The 25,146-nt window shown below is 38.9% G+C and overlaps 1 protein-coding gene across 1 annotated transcript; it reads left to right on the forward strand.

The window, feature by feature from the left end:
• The first annotated feature begins 1,144 nt into the window (after positions 1–1,144).
• Positions 1,145–24,099, forward strand: LOC129248572 (uncharacterized). Its single transcript, XM_054888179.1, has 7 exons — positions 1,145–1,399; positions 1,659–1,838; positions 13,686–13,842; positions 17,961–19,240; positions 19,301–19,628; positions 23,245–23,538; positions 23,615–24,099. The coding sequence occupies exons 1-7, from the start codon at positions 1,395–1,397 to the stop codon at positions 23,864–23,866; spliced, it is 2,496 nt and encodes an 831-aa protein (XP_054744154.1). The 5' UTR covers positions 1,145–1,394; the 3' UTR covers positions 23,867–24,099.
• The last annotated feature ends 1,047 nt before the right edge of the window (positions 24,100–25,146 follow it).

Below are 25,146 nucleotides of genomic sequence, written 5' to 3' on the forward strand. Positions count from 1 at the left end.
ACAAAAATAAATAAAAACAAAAAAAGAAGCAAGAAAAGAAAAACCCTTGAGGCAAATATTCGAATAAATTTGAAAAAAAAATAAAATCACACGTTTTCTTCTATAGGGTAAAACAAAATGAAGTGATTTGTCAGAGTAAACACCCAAATCTCTTGATTTCGACAAATTTTGATACATTTAATTTATTTAATCGGCACGCATCTCATTTCACAGCTTTACCCGGGCGTTGTATGTGTGTGTGTGTGTGTGTGACCCTGGTTGCCAATCCACGAGCAGCGGAGGATCAGCAATAAAAATGTGATCTTATGGACTTAGTTTTTATATTAACCGAATCGTAATCTTTTGTAGTCAACTATGACAACTAACATGAAATGCTGAATTTACTCGAACTGTTTTCATTTATTTAATTTCCATAACTGTTTTGGTAGTGTCAGCCATTCAAATCGTGCATTAGACAACTGATAAGCAATGCCGCGCTCGATGAACTGCTCCACCGAAAAAGCCCCACATGCGCCCACCAACCCGCCTAGACCCTTAACAAGAATTGTTTAATATTTTATTATTGTTTATAATTATTAATACATGCACAAAACTCAGATATCTGTATATGCCTGCGTGTACGTGTGCGTGTGGGTGTGTGTTTTTAACAACATTGCCGCTGCCTTCGTTGCAGCTGATCGTGAGCGACGACTGCAGCTTGCCGTGCAAATGATAGTAGTTTTGTGTGTGTATTTGTGTATTTGTTTGTTTGTATGTGTTTTCTCGGCAATTTTTGATAATACAAAGGGACGGCGTTGCATTTGCTATTGCAGTGGTGAGTTGTCGCCTCTTTACAAACAAACAAACAGACACAAACGCAGGCAGTGACTATCTTTACCTAACCTCCTAACGGTGTCTATGAAAAATCATTGTCGCATAGTACGAGCAGCCGTAATTCAGTGCGCATCGCATTTGATGATTGATTACAATCGCCATCGTACGCAAAATAAGAAAGAAACAAAAACAAAAACAAAAACATGGCAATACACGTACATATGTATGTATGTATAAGTTATATTATATTGCAAGCGACGCGCCTTATCTACGAAAAACAGCAAAGCCTGTAGGCAAGTCAAGTCAAGTCAAGTCAAGTTATATAGCATCGCTTCGCTTCGAGACGAGACGAATCGGGTCGAGTCGAGTCAAATTGTGGTCGTCTTAAAGCGTCGAGCGTGGTTTACAAGCCGTATCCTGAACGAGATTTAGTTCAGTTCGTTGTTGAACTTCCCACTGATCGTAACGCTTGTTAATTAGTAACAACAGCAACACTTTGGACGCAGCACACCTTATAGGCCAGGCATTCCCGACGACAATATTTACATGCTCAGTGGTAGCAACAGTGTAAAAGTTTTCTAATGGGGTTTGTGACATTTTGAAGACCAATAAACAAAGCAAAAACACTTTTTTGACATCATTTTCAAATAATTCCGTGAAAACCTTTTTTCACTCATGTGCTAAAATTACATAACGAAAAGTGCCAAAAAAAAGTTTTTAAATGGTTGAGGTTAATTGATTTTTTCATTGTTTTAATAATACAAAAACAAAAAACGTTTCAAGCCTTTTGACATAAATCGCTTAGGTTATAAACAAAAGTACTGACACCATTTGTGTGTTTATAGTCCAATTTTAAATTTTTTGGCATATACGGCGAGCTGTAACAACACAATGGTCGAAACAGAAATCGTTATTACGAACTCATCGGAGCCCGCCACGAAGGCCAGCTTGATTGTGGTCTCGAATCGTTTGCCCTTCGTTTTGAGTCGTGATCCCAAAACCGAAAAATTGGAACGTAAAGCCAGGTAAGTGAACTCAAATAAAATGAACTCAAGTGTTTATCCAAGTTTTGGCCGAACCGGCTTTACATTGCATTAGAAAAAGAAATCCATTATTTTCTCGATAGATGGCTGTAGTGATCCATACCTCGTAAAGTATTTTTGATATTGATCAAACAATTTAAAGTTTATGCTCGTCGCAATAAAAAATCGTTTGCTATTTTTGTCAGTTACAGGGTGTAACAATAAAACTCAGCAAAAAGAAAATTCGGTACATTTTACAGTTTTTCTTTAATAAAGGCAAAATGTAAGCTTGGTTTCGCCGATTCCGTTCAGGCATTTTTGATATTAAAGAAAATGCCGATAACGTCGATAAAATCACAGAAATAATCGAAGTTGACCGGCTTGTTAGTAGTCGTAGCATCGCTCAGGAGCTAAAGCCCGATCATAAAACAGTTTAAAAAATTTGCGCAAAAATTTTACGGAAACATTTTCCTTTTTCCCAAACTAATATGACCGGCGTTGGTTCTTAGTGAAATGTATGTAAGTGTTACCATACTTGTATATCTATATACCTTTGGGTATACGCAAAGGCTTCCGAAAGAAAAAAATATTTTATATATCTGCCTCCATATTCATTCCTTATGTGTATTTTCCTTTAATACTAGGGCCGGTCTTTATATATTATATACTCATTATATAATTGGCGCATTTACCCTTTGCTTGGGTATTTGGTCGAGCTCCTCCTCCTATTTGTGGTGTACATATTGATGTGTTTCCACTAATGAAGGAACCTACAGTTTTATGCCGACTTTGAACGGCAATTATTTTTTTGCGGAGCTTTTTCATGGCAGAAACACACTCGGAAGTTTATCATTGCTGGACGAGGGGCGACTGCTATAAGAAAAAAACCAGTCTAACGGTTCCGTAAAACAAACTGAGAGAGAATAAGACGAAAGCAGCATTAGGAGCGGGATAATTATAGGTTCATTATAATATTGCTATAAAGTTCATATTTTATTTTCTTCATTTTATTATTATTCATCCTCAATGTTTTCAATTTCAACAAATGATACGAGTGGTTTATGATAGCTAAAATATGATACAAATGCTTTGGTTTCGATGTTGCCAACATATCTTTGAAATACCGCGTCAATGGTTGTTTTTGATCGTGTTGTCGATTCAGTGCGATTGTTACACATTTTTAAATTGAATGTTGTATTGAGAAAGTCAATTAAAGGAACCGCTGTGTCCAATGCAAAATTTACGTTAAAATCGCCACTTAAAATCATTGGAACTTTATTGTAATCTTTTCTAAGTATCCGCGATACTTCTGGTGTATACTTTATTAAATTTTCGTGAATGAATTCCGTGATGCTATTTATTGATTTTTTTCTGTCGATATTCACGACACTTTTCTGCATTATTTTTCGGCATAATTGCGGTAAATATTTAAAAATGAAAATATTTACGAATATAAAAATACACACGCGGTTGCTATTATGAGCGTCCCCAGCAAAACCTGCGTGACCGAAACTCTAACACAATTACATTTTTTTGAATGTTACAAACACATATGCACGCAGGTTTTGCTGGGGCGTGCCCGAAACTCTAACACAATTACACATATGCACTCGTATTTGTTTGAAAATCGACTTTTTTTTTTGGTTCTCCGTCACCTTTGGAAAATGTGTAAACAGTAAGCAAACTTTATTCATATATTTTTCCTCATTTTTGCATCAGTAAAATTAAACAAACGCCGTAGCCGAATGGGTTGGTGCGTGACTACTATTCAGAATTCACAGAGAGAACGTCAGTTCGAATCTCGGCGAAAACACCAAAATTAAGGAAAACTATTTTTCTAATAGCGCTCACCCCTCAGCAGGCAATGGCAAAACACCGAGTGTATTTCTGCCATGAAAAAAAGCTCCTCATAAACATATCATAAAATAAAATAAAATAACTGTATAAAAAAATTTTTTTCTTGTGATTCGAACCAAGGATTTTGGATCGGAAGCTCACATTGCTAGTCGCTCGGCTATCGCGCCATGCTGTCGGCGCTGGCCTAAAAGTTATTTAGTTCGTCGCTACGTTTATATATTATGTAATATTCGTAGCCAAAAGTGTCGCTTTTTTCGTTTCATCGACTCTCAAATCACTCCCAACGATTCTAAAGAAGTTTTCACTTCAAAAACTTGTTCAATCATTTGGTGTTTCATGCCGGGAGAGTCTAACCCGTACACTATCGGGTCTATAGCCCTTGAAAATTTAAATAAATAAATGCAAAGGCCGTTTGAAAAGTCCGTGCAAAGTCAGAGAGATGGTACTACTGGCGCGTATAGAGGTTATGTTCAGTTAGTAGCGTCTTTTGGAAGAACACATACAACTTCTAAGTCAGATGGGTATATTTCGAGTGATTTTTCTCTTCTATCACAACAACGCACCAGCCCAAATCTCAGCAGTCGTGGTCGCAAAATTAATGGAAATAGGGTTCCAACTCGTTTCACATCGCCCTTATTCTACAGACTTGATTCCCTTAGACTACTATTTGTTCCCCAATTTGAAGTAATAGCTGGCGGGAAAAGGATTTTATTGATTGTGATTGCAGAAACGAATGGCAATTTTTCAGACTTGGACAAATCCTATTATTCAACAAAGTATAACAGCATTGCACGAAGTGTTTAAGCCTTAAAGGATTTTTTTTTGTCGGGACAGACTAGCAAGTACAGCACTCAGACACAATTAATCCATTGTACTGCACTCGGATTCGCTTCTTAACACATCAGTCACAAAGGCCTCAAGGCTGATTCGAGCGAAGGCGGGGCAGACGCACAGAAAGTGGTCCGCCGTCTGAGATGCCCACCTTTTCCATGTGTTTTGCCCATAGAAAGTGGCCTGTCATCAGTCCAACTAGCCTCCTACAGACCCCTGTGCTTAGTGACAGGAGGAACTGCGACAGTCGGTCGGACATGACAGGTAACATCAGTTTTGTCCATCTGCAGCCTCTCTCAGCCTGCCAAGCTCGCTTGTGAGTTAGAGTAACCCGTTTGCTAACCGTGGCTTTGATAACTGTAAAATTGAGCGGCAGAACGGCTTCCGAGCCAAGAAAGTTGGCCCTAAACAATTAAGTGGTTTTTATTTTTGCATGGACTTTTCAAACGGCCCTCGTACACTTTATTTATTTAAATGTTGAATTTCTCTACATAGTCTTTTTAGTTCGATACACTTCATCAATATTATTTGTCGAGAATCTCAAAATGGTCTTTTGCTTCATTGATGATCTATTCATTTCACTCGTGCCTCAAACCACCGAGCCATTTCTAAATCTTCAGAAACCGCGAATGGTCGCAATTGACTAAGGCTGAGGTATATTCTATTAATTATTCTATAATTGAGGTGGTAACTCGTAACAGAGTTCATGCAAATTTGCCATTGCAACTGCGGATTGTGCGCCGCTGTTAAAAAACATTTTCCTCGGCAAATGTGATAGTTTTTGCATTCAATTTAGACGCATCAAGCAATTGTTGGTATGAACTTGGCCAGGTTGAATGAAGAAAATTTCGATCTGCTCATTGATCCCTGGTACATCTGGATTTCGCATAGAGTCATTTCGATTACGATTGAGCATCGCTACACCCCTTCTTGAGGCGCACTCGGCAACCAAGGCACACTCAACAAAGTACGGGTGGGCCATATAGCGTTTGCTTTTTGAACCACCTATTTTTTTGAGAATGGTAACACAAATGACATGTCAAATGTGTTTATAATTTACTTAAAGGTTTGTCATTTACGAAATGGGACGAAATATACGCTTGAACAAAATTGGGAAATATTGAAAACCTATTTCCAAAGTGATGAATCTTCTTCTTCTTCCGCGGTTACAGTAAATGACGAGCGTTACCGTGACATGCTCAACGAGTTTTTGTTTCCAAAAATTGAAGAGGATGACATGGACGACATTTGGTTTCAACATGACGGTGCAACTTTTCACACTGCCAAAGTTACACTCGAACTTTTGGCTACCGTTTTTGAAAACCAAATAATCAGCCGAAACTCCGATATCAATTGGCCGCCTCGGAGCTGTGATTTAAGCCCGTTGGACTATTTTTTGTGGGGAGCCGTTAACAACAAATGCTATGCGAACCATCCAGAGACGATTGATGCTTTAAAACACGAAATCGAAGTTGCCATTCATGAAATTGGATCCCAAACAATCGTAAATGTGCTTAAAAATTGGGTTGATCGAATGGCCTACTGTAAAGCCAGTCGTGGCAGTCATTTCAACGATATTATTTTTCATTCATAAATGACAATATTCAATCTTCAAAATAAAAAAAAAGTTTGAAAAAATATTGATTAGTTTTTTTTTATAGCCGATTCAAAAAGCAAATTTTACATGGCCCACCCTATATATTGCGATAATTTTACAGATCCAGAAGTAAAAATTCTCTCAGCTGGTCATCCAAAAATGCCCACAGCTGAGATCACCTGATTCCAAAACGCTCTTTTATGTAACATGATTGCATAAAAATGATTAAATTTCATAGAAAATCGTTAAAATAATTATAAAAAATGACGTACAAATTTAGATACATACATACTTCTCAGTAAAAAAACATTATTCTAGTTAGGTTAGGTAAAGTGGCTGCCTTACGACGAACCTTGGTCAAATAGAGCCCCCTTGCGATACCACCGGAACTACCCTATCCTTACTCCCCTCGGCCTTCTCTAAACCATCCTGTGAACTTTATAAATCTAGTAAGTCTAGCTAATTTTATATCAATACGTCTGAAACATCCAGATGCTTTCCAGAAAAGCGATTGCGAGCAAATTCAACCTTCTTCTACACAGAGCCATGCACCCGCATAGAAGGTGTTCAACTGTCTCCTCCTCCTCTACATCCTGGCAGTCTCTGCGAAAGTGAAAATATGGTGCCCCGATTCTACTGGCATGCCTCCCTATAAGACAGTGCCCAGATATAACTCCTACTAGTATTCTTACGTATTACCTATTAAATTTAAGTAGACTGTTGGTGCGACCCATATTCCATTCTGGCCATGTCTGTATACCACTGCTACCGGTATGTAACTGTCTCCAGCGATTAATGGCAATATTTAAGGTATACCTATCTATTTGCAGCTTTCAAGTTGTCAAGGGCATTGGCATACCAACTTTGCCTTCAGTAATTTGGAGCGTAGGCTAGTAGCTAAGAAATATAGGTTGTCAAAAAAAGTCTTGCGGTATTTTTATTGAATTTTCAATTGTTCATAAAATTGGTTATAATAATGCGATTTAAGTCAAATATGCGCCGTTTTGTTCGATGACGAGTTCCCAACGAGATGCCAACTTCATAATGCCCCTCTTATAGAAGCTCGCTTCCCTATTGTCAAAAAACTCGGAGAGCCAATTTTCACAGGACTCTCTTGTGGACAACTTCCGACTACCAAGCTCGTTCGCCATGGACAGAAATAGGTGGTAATCACTTGGTGCGAGATCCGGACTATACGGTGGATGCAAAAGAACCTCCCATCCGAGCTCCCGGAGCTTCTGGCGCGTCACCAAAGATGTGTGTGGCCTGGCGTTGTCCTGATGGATGACAATTCGGCCTCTGTTGATCAAGGATGGCCTCTTCTGCATGAGTGCGGCATTCAAGCGGTCCAGTTGTTGGCAGTACAGGTCCGAATTGAGCGTTTGGCCATAGGGGAGCAGAAGAACCTTCCTGGCCGTCAATCCAGGCTTGGCCACCGTCTGGGCAGCTTCACCGCTTTTCGACCACGACCGTTTGCGCTTCACGTTGTCGTAAGTGACCCACTTTTCATCGCCAGTCACCATCCGCTTCAAAAACGGGTCGATTTTGTTGCGATTCAGAAGCGATTCGCATGCATCCATACGGGCAAAAATGTTTTTTTGCGTCAAGTCGTGTGTCACCCATACATCGAGCTTCTTTTTGAATCCAAGCTTCTTCAAATGATTTATAATGGTTTGATGACTCATGCCCAGCTCTTGGCCGATGCTACGGCTGCTACTATGCCGGTCTCTTTCGATCAATTCAGCGATTTTATCGCAATTTTCGACGACAGGCCTTCCGGACCGTGGCGCATCTTCGATCACCTCTGCACCAGAACGAAAACGTTGAAACCATCGTTGTGCGGTGGAAATGGAAACTGTATCGGGTCCATAAACTGCACAAATTTTATTGGCAGCATGAGATGCATTTTTGCCTTTATCGTAGTAGTACTGTAAAATATGCCGTGTTTTCTCTTTATTTTGCTCCATGTTTGCGACGCTATAACTCACGAACGACTAAAAGCAAACAACAATTAATCAAACACGTGTTAGCACGTGAAAAGAGCTTTCCAAAAAGTTCTAGCGTGAACCGATGCGACGAATACAACTAGAACTACGCGCTTGCAAAGACTTTTCTGACAACCTATATGTTAAACATATTTGTTATTGTAAATTAGGAAACTTTGTTTATTGTACATATATTTTTGACAATGAATTGTGATGTCGATATTTCTCTTGCGACTGAAATGTCAATACTTAATATTTTAAAGATCGTAATTCTTTTTATAACTTATATAATTACATATGTAACTTTTTGGTCTCGACTTCAAATTGTGTGCTGCACGAGTGATTTGAAATAATAAAATGAAACGGAATTACGAACACAGTGTGCTGGGTATGCGAAAAGCCAGCACAATAAAATTGTGCGTTATATTAAGCTTCTTTGATTGTAAAACCAAATGACAAAGTTGGGCAAATAGCTGTGGTGTTTCATTAGGAGACCATTTGTATGAAATAACATTTTTAATAAATGTAATGGAAAGGAAAGCTCGATTGTTAAAGTTAAGTTCTGATGTAAATTTAGAAGAAAGAATCGGAACATTTTTTTATAAATGTCCAATATACTTTAGAATTAGGTATTTGAATAAAATGCTCGAAAACATTGGGCGAATAAACACAAGACTATTATCCAAACTGTTTTACAAGTAACATACAATTTCTTTAACGAGTTGTAGGCCCTGTCAGCTAGTACTTGTTCAAGTATTAGTTTTAGTATGACATATTAATTCTAATAAATAAATAAATACATAAATTCTATTTAAGAAATATGCATTTCCACATAATTTTAAATATTTCCATATCATATTTGCAGGCACTTTCATTTCAAATGGTTGTTTGTTCACACTTTTTTGACATAATAATGAGGTATGAGTGACTTCTACCTTGTTGAATGTGCCTTGCTAGACAATCATATCTCAATTGGTCGGCCAGAATGTTCGGCGCCGGTGTTAGTACGCCCGCACCGAAATTAAGTAACCCAGTGGTACAAAGCTTCCAATTGTTAGTGAAGAGTTGGCATAGAACTTTTACAGCTTTTGCTTGGTTTGCGTGATGTGTTATTTCGCTCAAAATTTAATGTGGCCACACAGAAATTTGCTTTCTTACATATGTACGAAAATACTTGTAGGAAGGAGTCCGCTTCGAATGACAGCCATAACGGCACTATTTGAAAAATCTGACGAAACATTAGGGTGCGCGTTCTTATAAAAAATGGGTTTAGCTCGATAGGCAAATGTTGAATTTGAATTGGCAAAGCCACCCATTCCAATTTTTAAGGCCTTATCAACTCACCCTCGCCAAGTCTTTATAGACGCTCGATGGCGTGTTTGGGCCCAATATGATTTATGCATGCCAGTTGATTGTGCTAGAGCGGGATATAAAAAAGTCTCTTTTCGGCCGGTGGTGGGTAAAAGAATTCTAAAACTGTTTTTTCGGTAGAACCTTTTTTTAGAGTACGGTACTTAAGAAATATAAAGAAATTTAAATGTTAGCAAAAAATGAAGAAAATTGCCACCTCGTTAGGGGGTTCACGGATAGCTCGAAGTTGGAACGAAGGGTTGGCGGGAGAGTATTCTGCGAGAAGCTTCCCATCAGACTCAAATTCAGGTTGCCGAATCACTGCAATGTGTTCCAAGTAGAGGTGGTCACAATCAAAGAAGCAGCTGATTAGCTACTCACCTGCGTATTAACTGTTAAGAAAATAAGTATTTAATCCGATTGCCAAGCGGCAATAAGGGCCCTCAGCTCAATGATGCTGCATTCGAAACTGGTCGGGGAATGCATGGCTTCACTTTCGATTGCATCCGAATCCTTTAACATAAGGCTCATCTGGGTTCCTGGTCACAGCGACATTGCGGGAAACTATCACGCGGATGAGCTGGCCGGACAAGGGACATTAATATGATTTCCCCACGAAGGAGACGATTAGGATCACTTTGACCGCCTGCGGCCTGCTCTTGTTAAAATGCGCTTCGCACCAACTCAGCGATCGCTGGACAAGTATACAAACTTGTAAGGTCGCGAAATCCTTCTTGCCACCGTTGGTTCCGAGGCGTTCGAGGGATCTTCTGAGGTTGACAAAATCTCAGCTCTCGAATTTCGTTGGTGTTCTCACAGAGCGCTGTCTGCGATACATGCTGAGAGACTTGAAACTACCTTGAATACTTTTTGCGTCAGCTGCATGGAGGATGAGGTGGAACCATCTCAGCACCTTCTTCTTAGCTGCCCTGCTCCCGCGGGGCTAAGATTTAGGTATCTTGGCTCTCACTTCTCAACTACGCCTGCTGATATAGTACACCTTGACCTATAATGTCAAAATCTATAAATAAAATTAGACAGTTTAAAGTAATAAAAAAAATTACGTTTTAGGGACCAAATAAATTAAAAAAATTAAATCAGCTGATCTACTACCTGCTCAATGTGCCGATTAATGTTTCGTTACATGTTATAACCAATAATTTAAGGTAATGTAAGCCGTGGCCGAATGGGTTGGTGCGTGACTGCCATTCGGAATTCAGAGAGAGAACGTCGGTTCGAATCTCGGTGAAAGATCAAAAAATTAAGAAAAAGTTTTTTTTTAATATAATAGCGGTCGCCCCTCGGCAGGCAATGGCAAACCTCCGAGTGTATTTCTGCCATGAAAAAGCTCCTCATAAAAAATATCTGCCGTTCGGAGTCGGCTTGAAACTGTAGGTCCCTCCATTTGTGGAACAACATCAAGACGCACACCACAAATAGGAGGAGGAGCTCGGCCAAACACCCAAAAAGGGTGTACGCGCCAATTATATATATATATAAGCTGTCTAATTTTCATCCTATGTCAGCCCACCTGAGCTACTTAATAAATTCGTGATGTCCTCTTGGAAAAACTACTTTTATTTCAGAGCAAATTCGAAAGAAAAAGTACTCAAAAGGATAGAAATGAAAGCAGTTGCTAAAATAGTTAGCAAGCAATACTCGTTTTTTTTTTTTGTGGCCTCAAAATGTGGGCAAAAGAGGGCGTTAAGTTTGTTCAAGTCCCAAAAGACAAAATTAAAAGAAAAGATTGGGTAAAATCGCGCGGCCACATGGAGTAACTTAGGGCTTCTGAGAATGGAAAAAGTATCTATTTTGTGGGAAACCTGCAGTTTTTAAGATATAGATTGTCAAAGCTTTTCTGAAACGCACCTAAAGTTGCAGAAATTTATTAAGTTACACTTCATTATAAAGAAGTTGGTATTGACGGAACATGTTTCCAATTAGCCCAACTTCGCATGGATGAATGAAGTGTCCACTGCACCAGGTAACTGAGTAGCGTTAAAAACTTGGAATATTCAAAAATTTTAATGGTACAACTATTCGGCACTGCGACAGCTACTTGGAAGTTAAGTTAGAAATATATAAGGGTTTGATTGAAAAGTAATGAGCCTTCCGGCGCGGAGCGTCTGCCAAGCGATCAACCGAATCGGCTGGTGGGGGGAATGATCGTTAGACCTTCCCCTTCCACTAGAAACCGGTGCCAGTACGCTGGCAACAGCGGTGCTGCTGTTTTAAAAGTGTGTTAGGCTTTTGCAGTGGCGAAAATGCAGCGATCGTTGGAGCAACGCTACTCGATCAAATTTTGCGTAAAACTAAACAGTTTGTACCTCCAATAAGCACTGTAAACGCGGTATTTTACAAAGAAGTGCTCCTTCGGCTGAAAACCCGCGTCGCATGGGTTCGGCACGACCTCGTCAACAACTGGACCCTTCCTCACGCCTCACCGCCTTCCTCTGCACCTCTGCATTGGCCAAGATGGGGGTTCCGGTGCTTCCCACCCTCCCTTCAGCCCAGACCTGTCCCCTCCGGACTTCTTCTTGTTCCCGCGCCTGAAAAGAAAGCTGAAGGGGAGGCGTTTCGACTCCATCGAGGCGATCTAAAACACTGTGACAGCCGAATTGAACGCGATTAAGGCAGATGAGTTTAAAAAATGTTTCCTGCAGTGGAAGGACCGCTACCAGCGGTGTATCGACGCTCAAGGGTCCTATTTTGAAGAATATTAGTTGTATAAGCCAAAAGGTTTAATAAAACTGCTTAATAAAAAAAAGGCTCATTACTTTTCAATCAAACCCTGTATAAATAATTAGGCAGCATTCATAAAATAACGTAAAATTTGTCTATGGTTGACATCGATCGTTTTTCAATTTTTTAGTACCTTTACAGAAAGGGAATAAAATTATGCCCTTTTTGCCCTTACTTCCCAATTGCTTCAATGGATTAAGTAGCAACCGAAATCAGTTGCCGAACTTTACACAAGCTTTTATTGTTGAATCATGGTGGCATGTCATGTGCATTTGCTTAATTCGTTTGAAATAGAATGACTTAGTAAAGCAAATAACTATTTATTAACATCCAACGATTTTTACTAGATAAAAGTACCAAACCTGAATTTTATTTCATTTTCTCATCCCTGCACATCGATATTCTTCAAAAGATCTTCTTGAGAGCGCTTAAAAACAACGATGCTTTCTCTCTCAATAAAAGATTTGCAACGGCATATCTCTAACTGTATATGCAGCTGATGCACTTTTGTTTCTGTAGCCGAAACAAACTCTCGCCGTTTAACAAACTTCTGCCTCTCTTAACCTATTGCCAAAACAAAAAATATCCGTTATGCGTGCCGGTTGAATGGGAGTAGAGTAATTGTGGCGTTTTACATGAAAATTAACAAAATCAACAAATTTCATGTGCAATTCGAAAATGGCTGCTAAGCACTGATTTGTAAAGTCTATGAAAATTAACACTATTTGATTTTTATACAATAATCTCCAGGCATAACAATCAATAACAAAAATATTTACCACCACATACAAAATACATACAACGTTTCTTATTTATTTTTCACATGTAATAAAAGAATCTTGATACATTTATTTACATATGTAAGTCTATGTATAAACTCACGAGATCAAGGACCGAGGGTGGTTCAATAAATTGTACTGTAGCCACTGACGCCCTACCCAATCAGCAGACACTGCGAAATGCCCGTCTTGGTTACGTTTTTCTTGCTTCGGCTATTTCCTTTAAATTCTTTTTAAATTTATTCTCTACTTTTCTTCTTTTATTTTGGCGCTTCTATTGATAGACTCGACAGTGATTACGTTCTTCGGAGAACTCGTGACCTTTGGTGAAATATGTATAGGTTTAGAGTATTGGCTATGTGTTCGTTAGAGGCTAGGTGGTAGCGTCAATGCCGGTACCAGTGTTATCACACGTCTCTCACGCTTAATGCGTTCATACATATTTACACACACACTTGAACATATCTCTGTATGTATGTGCGTACATGCACACCTACATATAAATAACACGCTCAACTTTCCTCCGCCGCGCCTCTTTTAATCCTGCCTAGTGTGACTGCTGATTAAAATTTGTTTTTCTGAATTATTGTGAAAAAGTCATATATAAATGATTGCATGTGCATTAATTCGTTTATTGAAAATACTCTATCTTTAATTAGTTTATTAATTTACTTATTATTAATTTCACATCTTTTTCGCTTATCTCTAGCGCTGGTGGACTTGTAACTGCTGTCTGTCCTGTGGTGATTAAAGGTAAAGGCTTGTGGGTCGGCTGGCCAGGCATACATCTTGCCGATCCGAATGAGCCAATACCCGAATCGAACCCATCTGACCAAACGCCCACAGCAGGCTTGAAATCCGATCAGGTACGTACTGCATTCAGTGAAAAAAAAAACAAAATTGTTATAAAATAATCATGAAAAACGACTGAGGACTTAGTTTATATAGAATTTTAGTTAAAAACTACCAGCTTATAGAATATAAGGCATTTTATTGAAATAAAATATTTTAAATTAAACTTGACTTGCTAGTAGCTAAACTCGATGGCGGTGCTTATATTTATGCTGTCGAAGAGATTGCTTATATTTATTTGGCGCTATAATTGACACTTGCACCCTTTATTGGCTATTTGGCCGCGCTCCTCTCCTATTTGTGTGGTGCATCTCGATGTTTTCTCACAAATGGAGGGACCTACAGTTTTAAGCCACCATGGATCCGCAGATCGTATTTTAAGAGCAACTTTTTTCATGGCAGAAATACATTCGGAGGTTTGCCATTGGTTTTGCTATTAGCTGAATTTACAACTTAAGTCAAAATCTCCAGAATTTCATCCTGAAAAAGCTCTTCCTATCCTCGTAGTTATAAAAGTGAGATATTCCCAAATGGAATATTATAATCTTTCTACGTTGGCTGGTACGAAGATGAATTTACTCTAGGCCATATACTCGTAGTGCTTGTTTTCAATCATAAGTATGTGCAAGTACAATTACTCCAATTGAATGGAAGTATACTATATATATACATATATATATATATATATATATATATACCTATTAAATATGTACGCACATATGCGCATTTCGCTAGAACAACCAAATGATAACCAAATTGCCGACAGAACAAAGTTCAATGGCGTGGGGTGGCAGCTTCGCCAATACAAAATAACGTCACCAGAGTGCGATAATAGATTCTAAATTTTTTATGGTTGTCGTGATCTGTGTATCACTTGTGCTTTTGGTGCTATAATGAATGCAAAGAAATGTTGAAAATATTTCATTTATTTTTTAGTTTGTTTATATAAAATTTGATTTATTTTGATTTCTCTACAACCAATATTAGAAATATTTTATTAATTTTTTTTTTTTGTTTTTGTTTTGTTACAATTTACTGTGCTAAATTGAATACAAATAATTTGAAAAAATTTATATAACTTTTTTTTTTAACTTTTGTTTTGTTTCTTTAGAATTTTATTTATTTTGATGTCTTGGTTGCAAAGAAATGTGGGAAATATTTAATAATGTTTTTTTCTTTTTGTTTTATTTTATTTTATATTATATATATTTTATTCTGGTATATTCGATGCAAATAAATTGAAAAATATTTATATAATTTCATTTAATTTTTGTTTTTTAATTACGTATGTTTTTTTAAATCTATTTGGTTTACTATCTAAGATGCAAATAAACGCAAAAGGATTAATACCTTCTACTCAAATATGAACGAGACGTTATCAATAAAACGGTCCGCGGATGACATATGGCAAAAATAAATTTTTGGTTTTTTGGTAGGACTGTTATAAGCTTACATGGCAAATTTCAGCGTGATATGTCACATAGTTTGTTTTCTGTGCTACTGTAAACAAGTCAAGCTCGAGTGTGTTCTTCGAATTTAACGATGGAAATTCAAGTTGAACAAAGAATTTGTTTGAAATTTTGTTATTCCAACAAAATTTCGGCTTCAGACGCCTTAAAAATGTTGCAGACAACCTATGGGGACTCTGTTCTATCGCGTGCACGTGTTTTCCAGTGGTACAAATCGTTCAAAGAGGGCCGTACATCAACCCAAAAAACCACGCCAAAGTCGCTCAAAAATTAAGATTATGCTGACTGTTTTTTTCGATTACGAAGGTGTGGTGCACTCGGAGTTCCTTCCGCAAGGCCGATCGGTTAACGCTGAATATTATTTAGACGTTTTAAAGCGTTTGCGCGAGAACATTCGTCTTAAAAGTCAAGTCCAACAAGTCATGGTTCTTGCATCACGATAATGCACCAGCTCACACATCACGTCTTGCTCGCGATTATTTGAACAAAAATAATGTTAATATCGTTTCGCAAGCACCGTATTCGCCTGATATGGCTTCATGTGACTTTTTCCTGTTTCCCAAGCTCTAGTTGCCGCTCCGTGGAAAACATTTTGAGACAATTGAAGTCATAAAAGAGAATTCGAAGAACACACTCGAACTTGACTTGTTTACAGTAGCACAGAAAACAAACTATGGACATATCACGCTGAAATTTGCCATGTAAGCTTATAACAGTCCTACCAAAAAACAAAAAATTTATTTTTGCCATATGTCATCCGCGGACCGTTTTATTGATAACGTCTCGTTCATATTTGAGCAGAAGTTATGCCTTTTTTACATGCATTCTTATTATTATTTTTTATATAAACATATACAGTGTAGTCTCTTCTAACGGACACCTCTGTTAAGCGGACACCTCTTATAAGCGAACACTTTTTTCAGTACATATCACAAATTCTTAGGAATTTATTTAACTTTTTTCTCATAAATGGACACATTGGTTGGTTGGTTGGCCTTTGCAGAAGCGGACAAAATTTTCAGCACCTTAGGTGTCCGCTTAAAACACCTTATTGTATTATATTATTATAAATTATATTTAAATCTCTTGGTTTACTTTATTTTACTTTGATTTATTTTATTTTATTTTTTGTAGTTTTATTTTGTATTTTATTTTATTTACTTTTTTATCTCACTTCACTCTCCTTTATTTTATTTTATTTTGTTTTATTTTATTTTATTTTATTATATTTTATTTTATTTGAGCTTAATCTATCTCGGCTATCGCCGGAGATTACACATCCCGGATAAAATTATCAAGGGATTGTGCTCTGGTGGAGCGTAGTCCAAGTTCTACGCCCATGCGATTACTATTGCTTAAATATTATATTTAAAAATCTACGAACTATTGCACATGTATCCAGTATGTTCGACTTCTGCATGTCTTCTAAGTGGTGTTGGCAGTCATACTTCTTCAAGTTTTTTATTAAATGCTTTGGCACTAATCCAGTGGACGATATAATTATTGGAATTATATTCACTTCCCTCGCTTTGTACATACGTTTCAGTTCTATGGCCAAAGCTGCATACTTCGATACTTTGGTGGAGTATGTGCTTTGGATGTTGCGATTAAGGGGCACCGCTATATCGATTACTTCGATTGTTTTATTTATCTTGACGAACAAGATGATGTCAGGTTTGTTGGCAGCTGCGGTTTGATCTGTGGAAATAAATCTGTCCCAGTACAGTTTAAAATTTGCATTTTCCAATATTGCCTTTGGTTCATATTTAAAATACAAGACTTCTGCTTGTAAGAGACCGTGTTTTATCGCAAGTTGTTGGTGGAGGATCTTTGCTATATTGTTATGTCTCATGACATATTCACGGGGGCAGGTACGCTACATCCAGCAATTATATGGTCGATTGTTTCGCTGTAAATGCCGCACCATCGGCATCTATCTTCTATTGCCTCGCCATGTATCGACCTTCGGAAATTCCTTGTTGGGATAACTCGGTCTTGGATAGCGATTGCGAAACCTTCTGTTTCAGAAAATAGCTTTCCTCTTTTCAACCATAATTTGGATGATTGTGCGTCTCTCCATTCCATTTCGAGATCATAGGGATTGGCACCGTGTATTGTTTTTGCCTTCCATGCTGCGATCATTTCTGCTGGGGATTTAACCCGCTCAGGTACTGCGAAATCCTGCTCCATCAGACTTAGCGGGGTAAAGCCATTATCTGCCATAGCTATAGCTTTAAATAGATGGGACTCGCTGCTTAGAAAATATGTACGTAGCTTTAAAGTTTGCGAGAAGTGTAGACGCGCTATATTAATGATTCCTCTCCCACCAACGTTTCGAGGAAGCGATATTCTTTCCACAGCGCTTTGAGGGTAATGGCTTTGGAACTTTGTGAAAGTGGTGCGTATCAGGGTTTCAATCCGAAGGATGTCTGTCTGGGACCATTTTATTACTCCAAACGAGTATTTTATTTTATTTTATTTTATTTTATTTTATTTTATTTACTATTCGAAATGCATTTTATGTAATTTGGTTGCTCAGTAAACGTCAAATTTTGTATCTTATCAATCGACGCATTATCCAATTCACCCACCATCTCCCATCTAACTCGTAGATTACAGTTATTTACATATCTTATCATCACTTTCTACGTGGTTTTTCGCAGGTTGTTTCCGTCAATGTGAACCCCGCGATTTTCAACAGCTACTACAATGGCTGCTGCAATAAGATCTTCTGGCCGCTCTTCCATTCGATGCCCGGCCGCGCCACGTTCGGCGCCGATCACTGGCACAACTATGTAACGGTGAATAAGCACTTCGCAGCGCGTACCATCGAGGCGCTCGAAAAGTGTTTGAAGCAAAACAAGGCGCTGGATAACAATACACCGCCGATTGTTTGGATTCACGATTATCATTTGATGCTTGCCGCCAATTGGATACGTGAGAAGGCCGAAGAGAAACAGCTGCCATGCCGGCTTGCGTTCTTTTTGCATATACCCTTCCCACCATGGGACATTTTCCGTTTATTCCCTTGGGCCGATGAGCTTCTCCAAGGCATGCTGGGCTGTGATATGGTCGGTTTTCACATACAGGACTACTGTCTGAATTTTGTCGACTGTTGTCAACGCAATTTGGGTTGCCGTGTCGATCGCAATAATCTGTTGGTTGAACATGGTGGACGCACTGTACGCGTACGTCCACTGCCCATTGGTATACCATATGAACGATTTGTGACCTTGGCAAAGAATGCCGGTAAAGTGCTGAAGAGCGATAAGCAGCAGGTCATTTTGGGCGTTGATAGGCTGGACTACACTAAGGGTTTGGTGCATCGTTTGATGGCCTTCGAAGCGCTGTTGGAGAAATATCCACAGCATAAGGAGAAGGTCAGCTTGTTGCAGATTTCCGTCCCATCACGCACAGATGTCAAGGAGTACAGAGAGCTGAAAGAGGAAGTGGATCAGTTGATTGGCCGCATAAATGGCCGCTTCACCACAGCCAACTGGGCGCCCATACGCTACATCTACGACTATGTGGCACAGGATGATTTGGCCGCACTGTATCGTGATGCTGCCGTATGTCTCGTTACACCGCTGCGAGATGGCATGAATTTGGTGGCAAAGGAATTTGTGGCATGCCAGATCAATCAGAGTCCCGGCGTATTGGTAATTTCCCCCTTTGCAGGCGCTGGTGAAATGATGCACGAAGCATTGCTGTGCAATCCGTACGAAGTGCACGCCGCAGCTGAAGTCATACATCGTGCGCTTACGATGCCCGAAGACGAGCGTATATTACGTATGAGCCGCTTGCGGAGACGCGAGTCTGAATGTGATGTTAGCCATTGGATGCGTTCATTCCTCAAGGCTATGGGCACACTAGATGTGGATGATGTGGGTACCACAATCATGCAACCGGTCACTGTCGACGACTTCGATGACTATCTATTGAAGTAAGTCGTTATTTAGTGAAGTGGTAGACAAAAAGTAAAATAAACTTCATTTATTTTCAGATACATCGGTTACAATCATAAATTGGCCTTATTGTTGGACTACGATGGTACGCTAGCACCCATAGCTCCTCACCCTGATCTCGCTACGCTATCGCCTGAAATTAAGAATGTGCTCTTTAAGCTTTCAAACCACTCCGATGTCTATGTCGCCGTTATTTCCGGACGTAATGTCGATAATGTGAAGCGGATGGTGGGCATCGAAGGCATTACCTATGCGGGTAATCATGGTTTGGAAATTCTACATCCTGATGGCAGTAAATTCGTGCATCCTATGCCAATCGAGTACGAGGACAAAGTTAGTCATTTACTAAAGGCACTGCAAGATTCGGTAAGTCTGATGACGACATTTATTTGAATAAAACACGAGGAGAGTTTGTCTAGAAAATAGTTTTTGAGGCGGTTCATGAGTGTCGAAAGTAAACAGATTTCAAGGCAAAGATACTTCAGGCACAAAGACTCTCACCACGAAAATGCGCCTTCAATTTTTGAGCAATTTTTAAGACTTTCTAGAAGATGGTTCGCCTCAGAATGCCCAAAGAAGAATAGTCCAGTATGGAGTTTCTTTGTATGAAACCTGCTTTTTATAGGCTTATGGGTGAACAGTTTATGATAGTGTAAGGTCAGAGGTGAGAATCCTGGTAGTTTTTTGCTATAGGCGCAAGGTAGATGAAGATTTTGCTCACGTAGACGGTAGATGCCGAAAAGCTGGAGTAAATTATGAGACTATATTTTATGTATGTATATGAATGAGGTCGGGAAATTGGAATATAATAAATTCATCTCATCATTGTGCACTGATTTCCGACGCAATGTTCTGTTTGAGTTGAAAACACAAAGCACCAGCGAAAGCTGAATGGACTAATTTTGTTTGTTGAGCTCGGTGTTAGTGGCTAAGGCGGTTTAGAGTACATTAAGAAGAAAAAATATAGTTATCCGGCAGTTCCATGATGGATATAGAAACTAAAGTCATAGTTTCAGGAATGTTTCTAGCAAATGGAAGAAGCTCTGAAATTACTCAGCAATTGAGCCACAGACTGTGGTTTAAGCGTAAACCCAAGTAAAACTGAACGGATTCTATTCACTAAAAGCCCAAGATACCAAACTTTAATCTTCCAAAATCAAACGGGGTTAGTCTATCACTGGAACAACAGCAAAATACAGGTGTTTTCCTGGATCCCGAACTCAGCTGGAGGCCCAATGTTAACTACAGCACTTAACACGTGTAAGAGAATGTTGGGTAAAAAATGGGGTATTAAAGCTAAGCTATCCAAATGGTCCTTCACGGCCATTGTAAGACCGATACTAACATATGCGGCACTAGTCTGGTAGCCCGCAATAGAAAAGAAATACAACCAAACCAAGCTGACGAAGATACAAAGATCAGCGTGTATCCTAACCTCACGAACGCTTAGCACTAGTCCTATTGAAGCGCTTAACGCACTGACGCATCTATTACCATTAGATTTACACTTAAAAACAATCGCTACATGCAGCGCAGTGCGACTCAGAGACATAGGAGGCTGGACAACAAGATCGTACGGTCACAGCAAGATCCTCGTGCAGATACCCTTACTGCTGAAAGACAAATCAGACTTCACAATCCCCAATCTTAACTTCAAGACAGATTTTACGGTACGTTTTTCACCGAGAGCCGAATGGAGAAAAGGGAAGGGGATTCGTAGATTGGCCATTGAAATCTGCACTGATGGTTCAAAGCTGAACAGTGGTGTGGGAGATGGCCTCTATTCGGATCCGCTCAAATTATCCAAATCAATTAGACTTCCTGAATATGCCCGCTAGTTCCAGGCAGAACTATTAGCAATCAGAGAAGCGCTAGCAAGAGTAGCCATCTTTTCAGACGGTCAGGTAGCTATCAAGGCGTTTAATTCCAGTAGAATTGCTTGGGCATTGGCTTCAAATAACTCTGATATGGAGTCCCGGTCATAGGAATATAGAGCGTAATGAGTTAGCAGATGAGCTAGTAAGAAAAAGTTCGTCACTAGACATAACAGAGGCGGTGGCAGTTGCTACCCCATTCAACACAATAAAAACATCCATTGCTTCACACTACTATTCTTCGGACGAAAGAATGTGGAAGCAATTAACTACATGCACGGTAACAAGAAAAACATGGCCGTCGTACAACATCCAAAGGACGAAAAACCTGTTAGGATGCTCTCACCCTTACAGGACACTAGAAGGAAGAGGATCATGCAGCCAGGCTTAGTCTTCCTTTTAATTCCATCTGCTCTCTTCCAAGCATCTCACCTACTACTGCAACCCTTACAGGTCGTTGGAAGGTAGGGGATCATGCAGCCAGATTTAACCCTCTTTTCAATCCCAGCTGCAGAAGCTGTCAGGCGGAGGAGGTGAAAGAAAGTCTTTTCCACTATTTATGTGAATGTCCATACTTAACCATTTCAACAACAACAAAGTCATATACTGCTAATTTTTCTCATGTTTAGCCTACGGTTCATGGGTAGGTTGTTGTTGTTTTAACAACATATACATTTCACATAAATGTTCGAGTAATGCTGCCAGAATGACAGTTCTTGGCCTGCTACAAATCCGGGTAACATAGAACCGACTGTCGTGCTAAAGTTCATGGATAGGTCCAAGCAAACGCTTCCAAATGGGTATTGCATTTCTGACAGGACATGTGACGATAATCCAATACTTCTTCACTTCTTAATTCCTGTCCTCCCTGATGGGACATAGGGCCTCCACAAAACACTTCCAACGGTCACGATCATTCACGATGACTTTGACTTTTGAAAAATTTCCCTGCAGCCTTAAGTTCTTTTTCGAGAGATCTCTTCCAAGTGCACCTATAGCGTTCATTTTTTCTACTGCCATGCGGGTTACAATCGAGTGCTTGCCTGCGTATTCATCCACCTCCACTTCCTCTGCTTTATTTCAGTCTGGATGGGTAACTGCTTACAAATCGCCCAAAGCTCTCTGTTGTCGTTTATTTTATGCCATCAAATCTGCAATAAACATCTTAAGGGGGGAAGCTGGTCTAGAGCGCAAAAAATGGGCATATTTTATGAATTTATTTTGACTCAACAAAGGAATCAATCGAAAATCTGTGAAATAGGTTTAATAATATAGCTTTCATGGTACAAATACAAAATTTTTCGTCTGAATTAATTTCAAAATGGCCGCTGTCCAGCAGTTCTCCTAAGGCGCCTTTTTTTCTAGTGGGTCCATTGCCGAAGACGTAAACTCCTTAATTTTTGTCCTGGATCAAAAAATAAAATTTTTTTAGTTTCTATATAACAACAGAAAGAGACGTACATAGGATTTTTTCGATATTTTGTTTTTTCGCGAAATGGTGCACGTTTGAACAAAAAGTTACAATTTTCACTATAAAGAACGACATAAAATTGTTGATTAAAAAAAAAACTATGTAATATAAGTAAAAAATCCTACGTACGTCTCCGGAGAAAGGTATTTCGAATGTATTGTCAAAATTTCGTAAGAATCGGTAAAGATTTGTTCGAGTTATGTCTTCGGCCAGTTTAAAAAAAGTGATTTCGAGAAAAACGCGTTTAAAGTTGTAAATAGCGTTCGGGGCATACCTGCGAGGCACTGCCGTCGAATGAAAAATTTGGGCATTTAGACATTTTTGCTGGCATCCCTCATTTGGTATATTATTTCTAAGACCCTAAAGCACCTTTTAAGACAAAAAAAAAATTTTCGATTTTTTCAAAATTCTAGACCAGCTTCCCCCCTTAAACATTTGTTGGCAAAAACTTACAGCTTATTTGCGAGCAAGTCTGTCATAAGGCAGATCTCACAACCATACTTCTTCACTCGCCCGAAATCTACTTCCTTTTGGTTAATTCTATTAAGGCCAAGCTTTTGTTTTATTAATTTCCTTATATAAAAAATTGACTTGAGGTTAAGCTCACAATCAAACAAAACTTCTTTATTGTTTAAAGGTCTGTCGTGACGGCGCTTGGGTAGAGAATAAAGGCGCATTGCTCACATTCCATTATCGCGAAACCCCTGCCGAGCTGCGTCCCGCGATGATCGAGAAGGCACGTGGTCTTATCATTAAATACGGCTTCAAAGCAACCGAAGCGCATTGTGCGCTCGAAGCACGTCCACCCGTACAATGGAACAAAGGACGAGCCTCAATCTACATACTCCGTACATCGTTTGGTGTCGACTGGAGTGAACGTATTAAGATAATATATGTAGGTGACGATCTGACAGATGAGGATGCCATGGAGGTAAGTAAAGACAAAAAGTTCCCTTAAAGCAATTCAAAATAATATTTTTGTTTAATCAAAATTTTCCTCCCTTCAGGCTCTCAAAGGTATGGCGCGCACATTCCGTATTACCTCGTCGGATATCGTGCGCACGGCAGCCGATCACCGTTTGCCCTCAACCGATTCGGTGTATACGTTACTAAAATGGGTTGAACGTCACTTCATGGGTCGCAAGGCACGTGCGAATTCGCTCACCTACCGCAACCGTCGAGAGGACGGTGTACGCACACAAATGTCCCTGGAAATCGCGTCCAAATCGAATAATAATCTCGACGTGGAACACGTATAGGAAAAGAGTGCCGAGTGTCGAATGATTCGAATCCGTTAGTTCGTCTATATCAGTGGGCTTTCTTTTGCAGAAATAGTTTTGTTTAGTGATTAGTGAACATTATTGATAAATTAAATTACAGGAGATATATTGTATCTATGTATGTGTATGTGTAAGTTTACGTATTGATAAGTTAAGAATTTATATGTGAATGCAATATTAAATAATAAAAAAAAACTATATGTACAGTAATAAAAATAAAAAAATAAATAAAAAAATAATTGGCGCGTACACTTCTGTTGGGTGTTTGGCCGAACGTGCCATATTTATGGCGTAAGTCTTGATGTCGTTCCACAATTAGAGGAACCTACAGTGTGAAGCAGAATCCGAAGGGCAAGGGTATATTCAGAAACGCATTATAAATGCGCAGTAAGTGCAGCGCCGGCAACACTGCCAATGTGACAAGTGATGCAATTGATAGATTTGTTAACGATTTGCAAAAAGATTTGTTGCATTTATGAACGCGTTTTACACTAAAATGGAAGTAAGAAAAGTGGAAAAGTGATAGTTTTTTGCTAAATTTAAGAAAAAAAGACGTGTAAAGCTAAAAAGAAGATCACATATAGTAAGATGTTCATTAAAACGAAAAATTGCCAAAAATAAATCTTTTTTTCCTAGTCGCTAATGCTTTTTAATTTATTGTGATTGTAATTCATTACTTTCCCAATTTTCAAAAAAAAAAAAAAAAAAATATTTTTTTGAAACAATTAGAAAATTTTCGCTACGCGATTTGCCCGTCTATTTTCAAATCTTTATTCACTTTTTTTATTTCTTCCGCCACCTTATTTCACAAAACACTCGTTTTCCTCCTCCCTGAAGCAAATTCATTTTCCATGCTCAGTCGGACTCTGAGAAGCAACTTTACTTCCGATGTACTTAGATAATCGCTAAAATCAAGAAAAATGTAATAAAATATTGTTTTAATAACGTATATTTAATATATCTTTGCATTAAAAGCTAAAAAAATTAGTTTTATACTCACTTTTCATCAGACATCATATTAGCGTAATCAGCGGCAGTATTAAAATTTTCCCTGCAAATAATGCGTGACGTTTGATACAAAAATGGCGTTTCGGAACGCGATGCATTTGCAGTACTGCCATATTTGCATTTCTGAACGCATTGCCAACACTGCAAAAGTACGTTGCGCATTATAATGCGTTTCTGAATATACCCCAAATTGTGAATGAGGGGTTTTTAATCTCAGAAATACACTCGGAGGTTGCCATTGCCTGCCAATA

Source organism: Anastrepha obliqua, chromosome 5 (assembly GCF_027943255.1).
Source record: "Anastrepha obliqua isolate idAnaObli1 chromosome 5, idAnaObli1_1.0, whole genome shotgun sequence".
Lineage (NCBI taxonomy): Eukaryota > Metazoa > Arthropoda > Insecta > Diptera > Tephritidae > Anastrepha > Anastrepha obliqua.

Bases quoted from the DNA above. Each gene is read 5' to 3' on its own strand.
- LOC129248572 (XM_054888179.1), top strand. The intron at 19,629-23,244 runs GTAAGTCTGATG...TATTGTTTAAAG, and splicing joins TAAAGGCACTGCAAGATTCG to GTCTGTCGTGACGGCGCTTG. The intron at 23,539-23,614 runs GTAAGTAAAGAC...TCCTCCCTTCAG, and splicing joins CAGATGAGGATGCCATGGAG to GCTCTCAAAGGTATGGCGCG.